The sequence below is a fragment of the Aspergillus puulaauensis genome, chromosome 1 (assembly GCF_016861865.1).
Source record: "Aspergillus puulaauensis MK2 DNA, chromosome 1, nearly complete sequence".
Lineage (NCBI taxonomy): Eukaryota > Fungi > Ascomycota > Eurotiomycetes > Eurotiales > Aspergillaceae > Aspergillus > Aspergillus puulaauensis.
This window is the reverse complement of record NC_054857.1, coordinates 5,663,581-5,680,377: the sequence shown is the minus strand read 5'-3', so window position 1 is coordinate 5,680,377 and position 16,797 is coordinate 5,663,581. Positions and strand designations below refer to the sequence as shown.

Sequence of the window (16,797 nt, the reverse complement as noted above, 5' to 3'; positions counted from 1 at the left end):
TGATAGGCGCTGCATATCGAGACCTCCAGTCGTTCAATCTCCATTAATTTGCGACTTGGTAACAAGGGCCATCAATATGGAGTCTCTCAAGGCTGTGTTCTTTGGGCCAGACCCTCAGACGCAGGTATATTCAGCGCATCCACTGCCTCATGTACATACTAACTGACCTGTTCGCAGATGCGAAAATGCAACCAGCTCATCCGTGCAAATACCCGTCAGTTGGACCGCGATATCATGCAGCTCAAAACCCTCGATACCAAAACGCGACAGACCATCGTTAGCGCCTCAAAGCGCGCCCAGAAGAATCCGTCCCGGGCGAAACAGGCCAACATCGAAGCCAAAACACTCGCACGGGAACTTGTTCGGGTGAGAAGGCAAGCAAACCGATTATCGACCAGTCGGGCACAGCTACAAAGCGTCCAAATGCAGGTCAACGAAGCCTTCTCCATGCGAAAGATCCAGGGCAGTCTACAAAGGTCAACGGGTATCATGAAGGACGTTAATACATTGATCCGCCTCCCGCAGCTGTCAGCAACGATGCACCAGCTGGCCACTGAATTGGTCCGCGCCGGGATTATCGAGGAAATGGTGGACGACGCTATTCCGAATAACGAACTACTCGAGGATGAGGAGACGGAAGCCGATGAGGAGGTCGATAAGATTCTACAGGAAATCTTGCAGGGAAAGCTTTCCCAGGTGGAGGAAGTCAAACCAGAGAGACCGCTGGAGGAACCCGAGCCGGCCGAAGAAGAATTCGAGGACCCGGAAGCCGCTCTCGCGCAAATGCGAGGACGCCTCGAAGCTCTAAAGAGCTGATTGCCAGGGACCTTGATATGATGTTGCATGGATATACAAGTATTACAGATGTTGTCGGTTTGTCTTTCGATTGTTTCAACGGAGTTTGGCACGGTAGAGCGCCCATGGTTTCTTGAAGCTGGCGGCGCTGTCATTTTGCGATATTCAGTTTTCAGAACTCTGCCAAACAGCTGGCCTTGGATGCAGAATTCTGAAGAGATTACGCGCCCTATTTGCTGTTCATTCAATGCTCCTTACTATATATATCTACGAGCTGTCTCATATTCAGGCCATTAGTACGGAGTAGGTGGGTGCTTGCCACTACGATAATATCCATTCCCTCCTCCATCACCGCTCCAGCAAACTTTCACTTCCAGCTATTTGGTTATTCCCCTACTCTATTATTAGAACTGCTTAGCGAAAAAAAATTTGCGAATTCCCAACACTGGTGATTGTTTTGGTGTTTGTAGGCACCCAACTAGTCACCCGATTAGTACTAGTGGCTGTATCAGGCTGCAGTCACGGGCTAAGTCACTTTACTCCGCCTTCCTCTTTCAGTACTGCCAAACCTGCCGAGTCTGTCCTTATCATCTCCCATCTCCCTCCCTCTCAGGTTCTTTCCCCATCCATCTCCATCAGTTCACAGAATTTACGAACCTGCTTCTCATCAATTCTGTTTTGTTGCTACGATTGAACTTCTGCGCGTTACGATTATCGCGTAGTGCCCAACCACCTAGCTGTTACGCGCCCCCTGTCGAAGACAAACACGACAGGCGCCACCGCAGGTTTCGCGCCCAACGTCAGCGAAACAAACTTATTATTCAACCATCAGTCTCGCATTTCCCTTGAATGCTCTATCTACCAACAATGTCTGCCAAACTTGACAAGTCTTTGGACGAGATCCTCGTCAACCGTCGCCAGGGTGTGCGCAACCGCCGCCGCGCCACTCGGTCAAAGGCTGCAAATGCCGCCGTGCCAGTTGGAGGAGTCAAGAAGACCACAAAGAGTGCTAAGCCTGCTGGAAAGGCCATCCAGAATGGACATCCGGCCTCTGGTGAGAGCAAGATCATGGTCAGCGGCTTGGTAAGCAATCCTCCCAATATCGTTGATCACTGCAGCATTCACTAACGCGCCTTTTAGCCTGCCGATGTGAACGAGGCCAATATCAAGGTATGTTGATCGAGAGGCCTTCTTCGCCTTGGGTTTCTATCGCCGTGTCTTTTCCTCGAAGCCTTCGGGTCGCAGCGGCTCCCATTCGCCCTCCGACCCCACCGCGTCGCTCATACTGTGGTGGTTGCTTCATTACGCGCAGGCAGTGACTCCTTCATGATTGATCGCACTGCATTACCTTTACTCTGGTATCTGCGAACGTCGGAAGTTGAGTCTTGCTATCGTCTTGCAAACGCGTATCTTGCATCGGGGTCTGGGAAACCTTTGCCTGATAACGCCGCAGACTGCGCCTTGGTGAGAGTTGAAATATACACCACCATTATTTAGCCCACTTTTCGTACCTGCGTAATTCATTTCTCGGGTCTTGGGCGTCAGCGAGTGCATCAGCATATCAGCAGTGAACCAGAAAGTCTGTGGACTTGCTTGGAAGTCACAACCCAGTCCATGAATCACGAAATTGATCTGGTGGGTATCGTGCGCTTATCTTCGTCTCATTTTGAGACTGCGATATTTTATGTCGCTGGAAATTTGCCCTTGTATGGGCGTGTTTGGCATACACGATCTCTGTCTTGCCGCGTGAGCGACCAGTGAAGTGCTCTGACTCGGCTATCTATCATTGTCCTCTCTTTGTTGGAAATTGTTTGGGTGTGGTACATGGGATTGGCTGCTTCAATTTGTGAGGGGACATGCTGAGGGTGATCGCATCATCATGCGCTGGGGCAACATTGATGGGCGCTTCGCAATCGACCTTGGTTTACGGTGTCGATAATTTCGGTTACGCTGGTCTGCTAGTTACTTAACTAACCACCGCTGTGCGCTCGCTGATGCTCTCTAATGTCGAAATTGGGCCTTGTTCTTTTTTTTTTACTGCGACCGTTGCGGCACTGTTGACGCATTTCATAATACTTTTGAGCCAACGTACTAATCTTCTGTCCTCGTTCCAATAGGAATACTTCATCAAGTCTGCAGGCCCTGTCAAGCGAGTCATGCTCACCTACAACCAAAATGGCACTAGCCGTGGTATTGCATCAATCGTCTTCAGCAAGCCGGACACAGCTGCGAAGGCGGCCAAGGACTTGAACGGACTTCTCGTGGATGGACGACCGATGAAGATCGAAGTCATTGTCGATGCATCGCACGCTCCTGCCGTGCCTGCTTCCAAGCCCCTTGGTGATCGTGTAGCGTAAGTTTAATACGAATTGCAATTAACGAGCAATCACTGATATCTTCTAGTCAAACCAAAGCTCAGCCGAAGCCGGCAACCACTGCGAAGACCCAGAACGCCAAAGCCGGACGTGGTGGTCGTCGTGCTCGCCGGGGCGGTGGTCGCGCCGCCGGCCGTCCTAAGTCCAAGACCGCCGAAGAATTAGACGCCGAGATGGTTGATTACTTCAATACCGGAGAGAACGGTGCTGCTCCGGACGCCAACGCCGCAGCAGGCGCTGCTCCTCAGCAACCCGCTGCCGGGGAGGATCTCGGAATGGCTGAGATTTCGGTGAGTACCATCGTTCAAAACTGTATGATTGATGATTAATCTTTTTTAGTAAATACACACTCCGGCTTGAGGCCATCATTGCTTCGTTTATTCGCGCACGCTCCAGAGCAAACCTTCGGAACCCTTTACTCCTTAATATGATTACTTTCCTTCCATATGTTTTTCTATTACTCTCTTCGATGAACCTGTTATTGCATTGATATTCCTCCTCGTTATTTCGATTATCTCTGGGGTCGAGCAAGACCGCGTGTATGTTACAAGCAAATGAATATTACATGAACAACCGTCCAAATCTCAGTAGAAACTTGGGTTAGTCGTAGCAATAGCTACGCAAATGTCAACAACTTATTAAACCAGTGGCGGCGATCTTTGGTCTCGCTATCCGCTCCGTCGTTCTCACTCTCGTCCTTTTCATTCTTGTTGTTCTTCTTCGAGTCCATGTGATAGCGCTTCTTTATGGCACTCCAGCTCTGTAACACTTTCCACAATTCTTCGTCCTTTTTCTCGGAAAGGGCGCCCGTCTTCACCGGCTCACAGAAATAATAACGAAGAAATTTCTCGAGTGACACAGCAGCCCGCTGGGCGTTGGAAAGATCGAACCGTTCCGAATACTGAATCACCAGCTGCCGTCCGTCGTGGTATGCCTGCAGGACTCTTCCCGAGCGATATTCGGTATCGTTTCCAGACCTAGTTGCAACATATGACAGTGCAAGAACCTATCCATCTCATCAGCAATGTCTTGGGATGGGGAAACATCAGGCCTATTCCTATGATGAGAAGCGTACCGGAGGGCAGCATCCATGGTGGCGGTACTGTCTCATGTCCATGCGAAGCTTTATTACGCGCACGATGGCCTTTACTTCATTCGCGGTTAGGAAGGACCCATCTGTATATCCGTGTGCTCTCACGACGATCTCGACGATGGCGTGCGGGTTGTTATAGGTGGTGTCTTCGAGGACTTGGGTGACTTTCCACTCGTCGTCTTCGTGGAGTTCGACGGTCTCGTCCTGTGGGAGTTTGCCTTTCATTACTGGGCTTTATACAGCTTTTGGTTAGTCTCTGATCTTGGTTCGGGAAGTATCTCTTACCCGTTTGCTGTTAGGATTGGCTGCCGAGCTGCCTTGGGGAGAGCCGGTGGCTCAATCCCCTGCATCTCGGCCAGACTCCGGATCATGTAGGGGTATGTTTCGCCATGCTCACAGTCTAGTGGCTCTTGTTCTTCTATTTCCGGGGTTTCTTGCTCTGCTTCTGCTTCTGCTTCACAGGCGGGAGATGAGCGGGTAGAGGATGATGAGAAGCGTCTCGAGGACGACCAGGCAGAGAACGAACGAGACAAGGACAGGCGGTTGGGTAAGGTAGACAAAGAAGAAGATGGAGAAGAAGGTGCCGCACAAGATGCACACTTGGCACATCGATGGTACGTGCTCGGCTTGTCTCCCTTGGGCGGGATGAAGAAGGTTGGCTTGAAGTTTACAAGTGACGACGACGATGGGAAGGTCCGATCGATGCGGCGAATCTTGATGCCCAGCTCTCTAGCAGCAGAGAGGGACTTGATCTTCTCTTCTTCCTCATGCAGACGGATGATGTCTCTGTGTATCTTGCGGAAGGCTGGGTCCATTTCGGCACGACTTGTTGGGTTTGATGGATGAGGGTTAGAAGGGAAATGGTAGTGAAGTGAAGAGAAAGAGTGAGCAGATATGAGGATAGGAAAAGAGAGTTTCGATGTGAAGAAACCATAATCAGCGCACCGGAGTCCCGGCACGTGTCTTCATGCTATGCCCTTATGCTGTCATCTGTTCTTCACTGCTGCAATGCTCACGCGGATGAATACCATGAGCTGATACTACATGCACACTGCCATCTTAACCGCTATCTCCATCCAATAAGTCTGGTTACAAGTCAAGAGATAGGTTGATAGCCCTGGTATCGATCTGGATACTACTTGATGCCAATATCAGATGTTGCTCTGTGATGGTTATAAAGTTCAGTCTTAGTTACAGTACCTGCATATTTATAGCTAGTGAATGATTGACTCACAACCCCTAACCTCCAAGCAACTCTAAGCAACTTGGATTCATGTTGAGTCTCAAAAATAAAGCTGTATTCTGGTGTATGATGTGAACCATGTTTCTTCCCTTCCACCCGGTGTTCCGGGCCATGATCCGGACCCTGGTTCAGTGGCATGACAAAAAAGCTTATTTCCTTGCATGCATCTGGGCTACTCAGCCTAGACTTGCATTAGAATCTAACTAGCATTATGTTAATAGTTTGTGTCTCTGGACTACCGTAATACTAGTAGTACTGTAGTGTCAACAACCCCACAACACAACTCACCAACTACAATCCCCAGGGGAACATCACGGAAATGACCACCTGCGCTGACAACCCTGCAGAAACTCATCGTTTAGATGCAGCCCTCGAAATTGAAGGCAGTCCTGCGTCAGACACGGAGTCCGGTTTCCAAGCCTGGCTCTACGTTGTGGGCGCCTTCCTCTTCATCATCCCTTCATTCGGTTCGTCTTACCAAAAACATATCATTCAGCCTCAAAACTAACGGAACAGGCTTCATGCAATCCATCGGCACAATCCAATCCTATCTATACCTCAATCAACTGAGTTCCTACTCCATCGGCTCCGTCGGCTGGATCACTGGCCTCTACCTTCTCCTCAGTTACTTCCTCAACATCCAAGTCGATCCCCTTCATCTTCCTCTCCCTCGCAATGTGTCTTCTCGAGTTCGCCATCTTCGCAATCGCCGGTCCCCTGCCTACCCTCGCGACAACGGGCTCGTCGAGCTTCACGGGCGAGAATAGCGAGAACAGTTACAAGCTAATCGTAGTTCTAAGCGCGGGATCGTGTCTCGGGCGTATAATCCCAGGGATAGCAGCGGACTTGATCGGGCCGTTTGATGTGATTTTGATCATGACGGCCTTGACGCTGGTGTTTTCTACATCCTCGCACGAGGAGCCCTACTTGGATGCTGTCTATCCTTGCGGCAGAAGGCTGGAACCAAAAAGAAATTTGAAGGATCATCAGGTTTATATATTGGAAGGTCGTTATAACATATACCGTCACATTTAACGGGTAGTGTATCCACCGTTGGCGAAGATAGTCTGGCCGGTGATCCAGGTGCCATCCGTGCACAGGAAGCGAACAATGGGGGCAATGTCCTCGACCAGCGTCAGGCGGCCGCCCATTCCATTGGCCTTGTGGAATTCCACGGCCTCGGGGGATTCCTGGGGGTAGAAGAAGGCTGGGGTCGTTAGCACATATATTTTCTCTAAAAGATAAGGGCTTCGTACGAGTATCCATGGGACCGGGGGCAATGTTGTTAACGCTGACGCGACGACCCTGGAGTTCTTTGCAGACACCGCTGCGTGGTATTAGTATTATAATCCATCAATTGATCGAGATGTTTCTGGGGCTTACCGAGTGAAGTGCTCAACGGGCGCTTTGCTGCCAGCATATGAGGTGTAGTATCCGGTGAAGGCACCGAGCAGGGCTGTGACGATGGTGATGATCTTGCCGTCATCAGCGACGTGCTTGGCGGCCTCCTTCAGGACAAAGAATGCGGTCTTCGAGTTGATGCTTTTCATAGTCAGCAAAACACAAAACAACAACCAAAGATAGAAAGGCAGCATACGCAAACATAGAGTCATATTCCTCCTCCGTGATCTCCGTAATAGGCTTCTTGAGCACCTTGCCGACGGTGTTGACAACGATGTCAACCTTGCCAAAGTCGCGGAGGGTGTCCTCAAAGAGCTTTGTGCATGCAGCAGCAGAGGTCAGGTCAGCTTGGTAGGTCGCGACCTTGACGGACCCCTTCAGCTCGGCCTCGATCTTGGTGGCGTCGGACTGGCTGTTGGCGGAGTGGTAGTGGAGGGCGAGGCTGGCGCCCTGGCCGGCGAGTTCGCGGGCGACCTGGGCACCGAGGTTCTTGACACCACCGGTGACGAGAGCGACCTTACCAGCGAGAGACATTGTGGTGTTATGAGGGATTTGACTTGAATTGGAAGTGATTAAGTCTTGGGTTGGTAGAGAGTTGGTTGCTGAGGATTGAGGGAGGGGTAGCTGTGCGAGAGGGGTATTTATCCCCAGCGACCACAGGCCACATTTTCGGAGTTAAGGGAGCTGTGCTCGGTTTGCGTAGCTCGGCGCATCATCGAGCCACCGAGCTGGAGGATATTCAGATCGTCAAGGACCTTGGACAAGATGTGATAACCGCATTGGGGATAGCGTGGCCGATCGCGCAGATGTGATAACCCTTTTGGGACGCAGACCCATCTGAACCAGAACAATGGTTCTCAGCTTTCGTGATATCACCTTCTTTTCCCCGCCAGCCACAACTCGCTCTCGGGCTGTGGACTACTGAGCTCCTAGGAAATGCCCTGGATTCGGGTCCAGCAGCGGCTGTCCTGGCGCGAAACTTTCACCGGGGAAGTACAACTTCGACCCGTTTAGAAATGCCCCATTGCGGTCGATCCAGATCACAATGCGACGCAGAAGGCCACCGAGTCCCAGTGAGTAAAGGCCTCCGCGAAGCTCGACAGCCCGCTGTAACCCTTGCATGTGGACCGCATAGTTGTCAACATTTCCGTACATGGCCTCGTAGCTGGCCATTTTTGCGATCGCACCTATCAAGGCGTCGCTAACAGCAGCCGACTGCAACTCCAAAGAGCCATTAACAGCTTGTACTGCTTCGCATCGCAGACCGAGCAGGTGCAGCTTCATATCTGTCGATTCCTGCACGGATGCGAAGTTGGATGCGGCGAGTAGGACAATCACCTGGAAGAGCGAGGGCTCGGTCATAACAAGGGGGAACCAGTCGGTACGGAGGAGGCCTCTGTTCCCCGGTTGGTCCAGTTCAGGAATATCTACGGCCATGCTCATGAGGTCTAGAAGCTGTTACAACGGTGTTATGCAGTTAAGGGTGGGGAGGGGTCATACAGTGGTCCACCAGTTGCGGTAGGAAAGGCCGCCATGCGACAGGGTAAGACCGAAAGGGGTCCCCTCGCAGGCCTCCAAAGGGCCGATCAACAGGCAAGGTCCAGAAGGATACAGGCACCGACTGCGTGGGACTGGAATGTGAAGGATCGTACTTGATCACAGCGCCCGCAACTAAGCCCTGCTGGCCACGCTCGGGCTTGAGCTTATCAGGCTTGTCAAGTTTGTCGGATTTCTCCGTCTTCTCGATCTTTTTATTGCTTTCATGCTTGGAAATGTCTTTGTCCTGGGCCTGTCTCTTTGCTTTTTTCAGAACTTTCTCGACCGCCTCCTGGGATCGCTCCTCAGTCTGTTTCCACTGCCTGCGCGTCACATGGGCCCGGATGCGCGAGTCCTTGGCCAGCTTGAGGGCGTCTCTCGGCTTTTGCACATTGATGAAGATGAAATCGGCGTTCATGGTGCTGTCGGTGATGGCAGAAGAGGGGAATGTGGCAGGAATGACAGATCCGAGGCTGCAGAACGAGACACGAACACCGCTCGGGTTCCCACTCCTCTTGGCAGCCACTCGTATTCAAACATGGCAACACTCTCGAATCCTCACATACATTCAGTATACATTCAGTATTCTCTGAAGCAGGATGGCTGGAATTTTGAAGTTCCCGGCTGAGCTTTTAGATCTGCACTCGTGCAGATAATGGAGTCTGGAGGAAATAAAGGTGAAACCATCCGCTCCACGCCAAGTGCCTTAGGCTCTAAAGCACATGTACTGGCCTATGCTGTCAAATGCGACTACTAATCGAAGGGTGGACCGTGATATTCCAGGCATCGTCACCGAATAAGGGGCGGTTTCTTCGCAGACGGTTCTGTGGTGAAGACCTTCGCAGACAGCACCTCGTCTAGTAAACTGATCTTGTGATTACCGGCATTAATCTGTTCAAGTAGCCCACCTTCAAACAGGGGCAATATCAACCACCGGTTCATCTCGAACTGTGCCTGCACTGAACTAACTCGATCTCAAACTAGCGTGATAGGCATTCGGAGGCATCCGAGACAACGAGATCGTCTTTCCAGCAACCCTATACACTCGAGTAACTATACAATTCCATATCAAACTTCTTATTTATACCCAAATACAATCGCAGCTCGTCCGTTCTTTCTGGTTCTTTTCTCTCCTTCCTTTTTCCACTCACGCTTGCAATCCGAATTTTTCACGCCCCAGCGGGCCCAAACTAGTCTTTAGCCTCACCAGGGTCCAGACTCGAACTAAGCGATAGAGTGCCACCGATAAACAAGCGTGATATTAGAACCATCCATTTTAAATAAACCGTGGGCCCATGTGGTTTCATCAGTCTTTGAAATCTCAATTCCAAGACGACATCTGCAGCATGTTCAGGACGCGAGTATAGAGTATCTGCTATCTACTCGCTCAAGTCTGTCGTTAATTCTTTATACCTCCTACTATCGTTAATATTTCACTACTACATCTAACTTTTTAGTATCCTCAATAATCACTAATCCAAAATGCACCTCCACTTCACCCTCCTCTCCCTTCTCCCCCTCACAACCGCCTTCACCCTAAACACCAAAACCCCCTACTGGTCGTATACCACCACCTCCCTCGCAAACACCACCTCAAACGAATGCAAAACCGCCTACAGCGCGGAAATCACATGCGACCCATACCTCCTTTCCCTGGTCACCACAAACAAAATGCGCCCTTACCTCCCATCCATGGAAGAGTCCAATTTCACAGATACATGCACGAAGACGTGTCGCGATTCCTTGGCTGAGTATATCCAGAACGTGGAGAGTGCATGCTCAATCCCTGAAGACGGAGGAGGAGATGCAGCGCTCAAGGGCGTGGGTATCTGGGGCAAGATGGAGTTTCAGAATGTCCCTGTGGCTACTGTTGGACGAGTGCTGGAGTATACGCTTATGTCGGCTTGTGCGGTTGATGGGTAAGCCCTCTCTTCCTTTCCCCTCCCTCTATTCTATGTTGTCTGGCTAATTGATGATACAGGGCTGGCGAGAACTGCTACATCTCGCAATCATCAGTCATCCCGAGCAAATTCAGCTGCTCGTGGGGCTGCGCCGTGGCATACTGGTATAACCGGCATGAGTACCCATACAGCGAGTGGCAATTCGGGGATACATCAGGGCGTAATATCGATATTGACAAGGGCGGGAACGGGCGGGAGGTGAATGCAATGAACGGTGTGCTTGTCCAGCATTCTGTATTTGGGGATCAGATGGAGGGGGCATGGAGGATTGTTGAGGGGTGTATGACTGGGAATTCGTCATTCAGGACAGGGATTGAGGGTGTTGGTGTTGGTGTCAAGGTTGGATCTGGGGTTAATAGTACGAATGGAACGAATGGAACGAGTGAGTCGTCGACTGATACCTCGTCTACTCCGTTGCAGTCGGAGCCTGAGGATGGAGGTGCGGTGGGAGTTAGGGTTGGGTGGGCTGCTATCATGGCTTCGGTGTCGAGTGTTGTATATTTACTTTAGATGTATATTATGATCGATGTTGGAATATACTGCCTGAGTATATCGCAAGTGCATCCAGTCCGGACGCGGACAGTTCAGCTTCAGAGATATCATCCTCACCCAGGGCACCCGCAGCCTGTGTATTCCAGAGCCGCCATGTATAAAATTAACCGTCTATTTTTATTGCCATACGATAATCCAGACACGATGTCTAAATAAAAAGCTCGAAAGCATACCAAACTGTTCCGAATGGGAAGGATCACTGCGGCCTCAAGACAGTCCATCGCACCTGCCTTTCTTGTATTGTAGTATCGCAACTGGGAAGGAGCAATTGTCAAGAATTTTATAACAGGAAGGCACGATGGTGGTCAACGCCGGAGGAAGAAGCGCTCATCACCATGGATACCAAGACCATCATCCATCGCACTTACCGTTTAGGTATGTACACAGTGAGGAAGGTGCGACTCAGGTCTGCAAAAATAGAAAGGGAAGGCACAACCACCAACTTCTGAAAAAGCGCCAGTGGAAGGTGCGCTCGTTGTCATGGATACCTGGCAACACCCATCGTGCCCTATAAGTGTTATCGAGATGGGGAAAGCGCGGCTCCCAATCCGGGCACAGGAAGGCGCAACGTACTGGTGCAGCCACCATGTTCGCAAGCGCCTATGTACTGTATTTTGCTCCTGTAGTCATGGTAGTATGCGACTGAGAAAGAGTATCAACCCTACCAGAAATTGTTACTCCCAACAAATAGATAAAGTGCGCCATCACCATGGATACTGGGCGTTCATCGCGAGCTATATCACCACGAGGAAGGTGCGGTCCTCAAGGTTGAATCTTAAGAAGCAGGAAGGAGAAACTGATGAGCACCTTCCTCGTTTCAGGGTGTCCATCGCTCTTTCCTTAGTAGTGATATCACAGCGAGAAGGCGCAGCTCCCACTCTTGTTCAAAGGGAGAGCACGACTGTCGAACTTGAGGAAACTGCGACTCAAGTTTGAACATAGTTGGGCGCGTTCCTACCGTACAATCGCCGTACAGAAATTTCGCCGTCATGTCCAGAAAGCCCTAAGTACCGAATACCTCTGCCCGTCTCTTAGGCGGATTACTCTCCGTCCCTTCCGCGACAAACACCGCCTCTAATATCCCAGTTCATCTTCGACAACCCCAACCAGATCGACATCGAGATTAGGATCTGAAGCGGAACGGAATCCGCGCCGTCCGCGTCTAACGTATCAAAAGACGGTCAACTCACCGCAAGGACCAAACAACCTGGGGATGTACGGAGGACATCTGCAGACAATACGGTGAAGGGTCTGGATCGAGCACAGCACACTCAAACTGGCGGGATGCAAGCGCGATGCAGAGTCAAACGGCCACAGCCGTAGACGGACGGGGATGTATGTATTTACCCGCGCGGAGAACAAAGGACTTCCGGATCAAATCCTGGTAGAGTTTGATATGTGTCTGAGGTTGGCAAACAGATCTGATGCTTCTGCTGCACAGGTACCTAGGGTATTTACCCAGGAAGGAGGTAAGGTACTTTGTTTTTTATGGTTGTGGTTGGACGGTGGGACAAGCAGGAGCAGATGAGGGGACATGCAGGTTAATGCATGTGAGGAAGCAGAGCAACCAGGGTTTATTTCACCGCCAGTTCCTGGCTCCCTGATACGCAGCTCGTGCCCTGTTTCGGATTTTCTTTTCGTTCTCGTCTGGCTGTCTTGTTGACTAAAGTTGACTCATAGCTTGCGTGGCCGGCATACACTGGACTTAGCGCTGGGCCACCAAGAGGTGTTATTATTATTCCATCAAGCCCAGTGGCGGAACCAAGCAAGTCTGGACCTTCAGATTTCGCATGAATAATGGACAAGGACCGCCCAGTCATCCGGGAACCAGCCCACTAATCAGCATCACCATCGCATCACCGACAGATCGTTGGCTGATTAGTGAGTTGGCTTGCGAGACATGGCACATTGGCAGTCCGAGAGCGCGCGATGCGACAAGGATGAGGGTGCCAGCCTTATCACCAGAATCCAATCGATAAGATAATCACGAGCTGAACCCCGTGTGTCTGTGCTGTCTTCAGACTCATCACTTGCTGCTCGTGATGGCCGGCATGATTGGAGATGACGATTACCCAGTGACAGTCAACGCACTGTCTTCGCAAGCCCAATCGCGCGAGAAACACCGAGTCCGACCGACGCGTCGCTCAGACATTCAGCTCTGACCTCGATGATAATACCATCCAACTGAGACATTGTGAGATACGGGGTCTGTGTTGCTGGCTGCCTGTCATCTCGCCTCGGATTCGGATCCCGCCGTATCGCGTCGCAAGAATAGCAGCGACTCATCAATAAGAGGGATAAATAAAACCGTATCCGTATTGAGCAGAGACTAGCAGTCTACCACTGCAACCCACCGATCTACGGAAGGCTTCTCGAACAACACCCATGTCGCGATAAGGCAGCGGGCAACCCGCCACGGGTTCCCTGTTTACTAACGGTTATTCAAAATAATTTTGCATTTTTGGGCTGCCAGGCTGACAGTGACTGGCACTAGGCTGAGACTACACCGTAAACAGATGATAAGTCCTGTCACCAAACGTGGGAGGTGGGGGACTGGAGGGGTGGAGGGGTAATTGTGATGCCAACATCCGACGATATTCAATAAGCGCGGTTACCTCGAGAACAGACCGGGCCTGCACTCACGACACGCCATAGCCATGGTTATGATTATGATTAATATTGAATAATAGTATAGTAACAGATCGTCAATTCGACGTGGGTGGCTTTGGCTTCATTTTGTCAACACCATCCAAGATATCAAGACACCCACCACGCAGGGAGCCATTGCATGTGTTTACACATGGTTTATTCTATCGCGACCCACTCCAAGACCACCGAAAAGGCCAGACTTCAATCGCCCGATTAGGAAATCATAAGCTCGGTCAGGACGGTCCGGGCCCGGTCTCGACTCGACCTTGACAGGACAAAGTTTAGCGAGAGCGACATTCGGCGAGAACCGAGAGAGCAGAGTATCGTAATTATTGTGTCATTCTCAAGTAGCACTGTCTTTATTCCTGTTATGAAATGATGATGAGATGAGGCTCTTGTTCTGTTTTGACCAGTCGGTTAATATCAAACACCACAACTATACAAATATATATATATCCCAGCTACATTTAGTTAGTTATCGGCCACGCCGCATAAATAGATTATTTAACATTAAAATATATCTTTATCTAACTAACAGCCGAATATTCGTACTGAGGACCCTACCGGATTATTTTCTTCAACTTTAGGATGACGTCTTACTCATATCCACACTCATTCACATGTAAATAAAGCTCCCGCAACTCGCAAGTATCAACATCTTGGGTCTTGACACGAGCTTCGGCCTCAGATCAGCTCAGCATAATCATAAGAATAATCATAAAATAATAATGTGATTGCAGTATATTTATTACCCGAATTACTCCGACCCGACATCAACCGACCAAGTCCTCCGTAGTCCGTACCACCGACACAGACTGACCAACAGTCATCGCAATCACGATCACGGTCACGATCACATCAGCCATGTAGCCGTATTAGTAAAGCACCAACTAACTAACTAACTAACTTAAGTTAATTAGTTAGCTAAGAGAATAAGTACACCGAGGATGCGCCGGGAAATATCCGCTTCTCCGCTCTGCTCTGCTCGGCGAAGTCGCCGGTCGTCGGTCGTCGGTCGTGTCGTCGGTAATCCTCCAGACTCAGACTCAGACTCAGAATCAAGGCTCCAAGACTCCAAGACTCCAAGACCATTACAGCCAAAAGCCCAGCAATCTGCACTGCCGATCAATATGGCCGGTGGCGAACAACGCGTCGCGCAGTCCGCCTCCGGCAAGAGAATCCCTCCGAATTGCGGTCGGTGCCTTTGCTAAGTACGTAGGCCGTTTATGGCAATAATTAGAACGGCGAGGTGAGTCTACGGTGGACTTGTTTGAGGCGAAATTGAGGCGAAGCTGAGGCGAGATTGAGCCAGGTGCGGAGTGCATTTCCTGAAAGGGGACTGACTGGAGTTGTTCTTGTTGTCGCCCTTCTCCCCAGACCCCAGACTCGCCCTAACCATGGAAAGAGGAAGAGGAAGAGGAAGTAGGCCGGGAAAGCCTCCCGGTGGAATTCAATACCCGCTTAACCGCTTCATCTCTCGGCTTCTGTCCGATTCCAACCTCTCGCCCGCCCGATTTGGCTGGGGGGTTAAAATAATATTACGGATAATAATCACAAGAGCCAGAAAGAATTGGATCCCCGGAGCCGATCCGACGCCTCTACAGTCTACAGTCTACACCGTCTGGCGAACGGTGGAAAAGGCTGAAACCCAAAGTAGCAATTCCTAATCTGGAATTTCCTCACCCAGGAAACCAGTGCGGAGGATGCGTCGCGGGGAGGCGATTCCGCAGTGAGGAGTCACATACCTAACTTGGGACTTGATCTGTGCGCCCCCGGGCACTGCGGGTTGGACTTCCTAACATTGCACCTACACCGTAATGTCGTCTATACTCCCCCGTACTTACCCGTCGTCAGTGGCGTGGGTTGAAGAGGCCAGGACTGTGTCACTGTCGCAAAACAAGGTCATTGTTGTCGCACCTGACGAGAAAATGATTGTTGCGTTGCCTCTGCCCTGTTATCGCGGCGCCACATACCAGAGTTGCGTTGCTTAGTTGTACGGCCGATCTATCGCAGTCGTGCACCGCGGATAACTAACTCGGATAACTAACTCGCGCTCACCCGTGAGCTATCCACGAGCGACCCGCCAGCTTGCATCGTAGATAAAGTACGCCCGTATTTCCGGAACGGGGGATATCCAAACCTTGAGGCGGACCTCATGGTCTCTTCTGCCATAGTTCAAAGTTAGAGCTCTGAACGTAGTCGTCCCGTGGCAGCGCGGACAGACATCCTTGGTCGTTGGTCGTCGGTCCCGTAAATGATTTGCGGGAGCTATCCATCCCCTGCGTCGACCTCCTGGGCGGGGGGACCGGGGAAGGGAGAGGGCAAACGCGATGGGGATAAGATGGGGATGGGATGGAGATCATAGCAAAGGGCGGGGATTGGGGCCGGGAGCCGGGGACCCAGGATCAAAGCTTCAGCCACAGCAGAGCGGCGAGCGCCTCGCATGAAGAATCCAGGCCTTCTGCATGTTCTTGATTTCTGAACCTTGACTTGAACCTTCGACTTCGATCAAGGTTCGGGAGCTGGTCCCTGGGGCGGTTATTGGTTCCCCGCGCTTGGGAGCTCCCTACCATGATTCAGGTTTCCAGGGATGTTTGGTATGGAGGCGGCTTTGTCCTGTTTGGGTGAGCTCGAGCCTCAGTCAAAGCTCCTTCCCTCCATTGTTATTCACAGGTCATAAACCGTGTTTGGATAGCTCGACCTCGTGACTGACAAAAATACTGCATTGGCCATCCAGCCACAATAGTGGCGCAGGCCGATAGAACGCAATGATGCATCGACTGCGATCCAAAACGCAAGGACGGGGAATCCGATCGGTGAATCCAATCAATGTATCCGTACCTACTATCTCATGCACTATAGAAGCTCGGACACTGACGAGTGACGACTCCGTCTCCGCCTGGTATCCTTGGATTCACTATTGACAATGAAAATTGCATTGTGATCTGATCCTGAAGAAGTGGCGGTGGTCCGTGTCCACTCCAAAAACCGGGTAATGGTATGCACTATGCAGGCTTGCAGCTGGTATGTATCCAGAACTGGGAGGTAGGAATGCATCCGATCGATCGTGCTGGGTCTGAGCTCGACTTGCATGGGCTCTGGACGCCGGTAGTCGTCATTTGGAATGACTAGGGGTGTCTGAGCTGGAATGTGCACGGTGTTTTGCAACTGCATTATCCGCAATGGGGAGCA

General features: G+C 50.9%; 7 protein-coding genes across 7 annotated transcripts; 4 read left to right on the top strand and 3 right to left on the bottom strand.

Annotated features, from left to right (window-relative positions):
* Nucleotides 1–76: 76 nt before the first annotated feature.
* Nucleotides 77–816, top strand: VPS24 (ESCRT-III subunit protein VPS24; the record flags this gene model as incomplete). Its single annotated transcript, XM_041698423.1, has 2 exons — nucleotides 77–124; nucleotides 178–816. 2 exons carry the CDS (start codon nucleotides 77–79, stop codon nucleotides 814–816), a joined length of 687 nt encoding a protein of 228 aa, XP_041551609.1.
* An 828-nt stretch (nucleotides 817–1,644) lies between these two features.
* APUU_12242A (uncharacterized protein) lies at nucleotides 1,645–3,512 on the top strand (the record flags this gene model as incomplete). Its single annotated transcript, XM_041698422.1, has 5 exons — nucleotides 1,645–1,878; nucleotides 1,936–1,965; nucleotides 2,913–3,148; nucleotides 3,199–3,460; nucleotides 3,510–3,512. 5 exons carry the CDS (start codon nucleotides 1,645–1,647, stop codon nucleotides 3,510–3,512), a joined length of 765 nt encoding a protein of 254 aa, XP_041551608.1.
* A 274-nt stretch (nucleotides 3,513–3,786) lies between these two features.
* On the bottom strand, nucleotides 3,787–5,078 carry APUU_12241S (uncharacterized protein; the record flags this gene model as incomplete). The annotated part of the gene is made up of 3 exons (XM_041698421.1): nucleotides 3,787–4,176; nucleotides 4,246–4,495; nucleotides 4,549–5,078. The coding sequence occupies 3 exons, from the start codon at nucleotides 5,076–5,078 to the stop codon at nucleotides 3,787–3,789; spliced, it is 1,170 nt and encodes a 389-aa protein (XP_041551607.1).
* Nucleotides 5,079–5,825: 747 nt separating this feature from the next.
* APUU_12240A (uncharacterized protein) lies at nucleotides 5,826–6,273 on the top strand (the record flags this gene model as incomplete). Its single annotated transcript, XM_041698420.1, has 2 exons — nucleotides 5,826–5,973; nucleotides 6,023–6,273. 2 exons carry the CDS (start codon nucleotides 5,826–5,828, stop codon nucleotides 6,271–6,273), a joined length of 399 nt encoding a protein of 132 aa, XP_041551606.1.
* Nucleotides 6,274–6,537: 264 nt separating this feature from the next.
* APUU_12239S (uncharacterized protein) lies at nucleotides 6,538–7,441 on the bottom strand (the record flags this gene model as incomplete). The annotated part of the gene is made up of 4 exons (XM_041698418.1): nucleotides 6,538–6,713; nucleotides 6,763–6,833; nucleotides 6,890–7,048; nucleotides 7,104–7,441. The coding sequence occupies 4 exons, from the start codon at nucleotides 7,439–7,441 to the stop codon at nucleotides 6,538–6,540; spliced, it is 744 nt and encodes a 247-aa protein (XP_041551605.1).
* Nucleotides 7,442–7,825: 384 nt separating this feature from the next.
* APUU_12238S (uncharacterized protein) lies at nucleotides 7,826–8,861 on the bottom strand (the record flags this gene model as incomplete). The annotated part of the gene is made up of 2 exons (XM_041698417.1): nucleotides 7,826–8,355; nucleotides 8,408–8,861. The coding sequence occupies 2 exons, from the start codon at nucleotides 8,859–8,861 to the stop codon at nucleotides 7,826–7,828; spliced, it is 984 nt and encodes a 327-aa protein (XP_041551604.1).
* A 1,064-nt stretch (nucleotides 8,862–9,925) lies between these two features.
* APUU_12237A (uncharacterized protein) lies at nucleotides 9,926–10,847 on the top strand (the record flags this gene model as incomplete). The annotated part of the gene is made up of 2 exons (XM_041698416.1): nucleotides 9,926–10,362; nucleotides 10,425–10,847. Coding segments are annotated over 2 exons (860 nt in total), but the record flags the coding sequence as incomplete, so codon positions are not given.
* Between the last annotated feature and the right edge of the window lie 5,950 nt (nucleotides 10,848–16,797).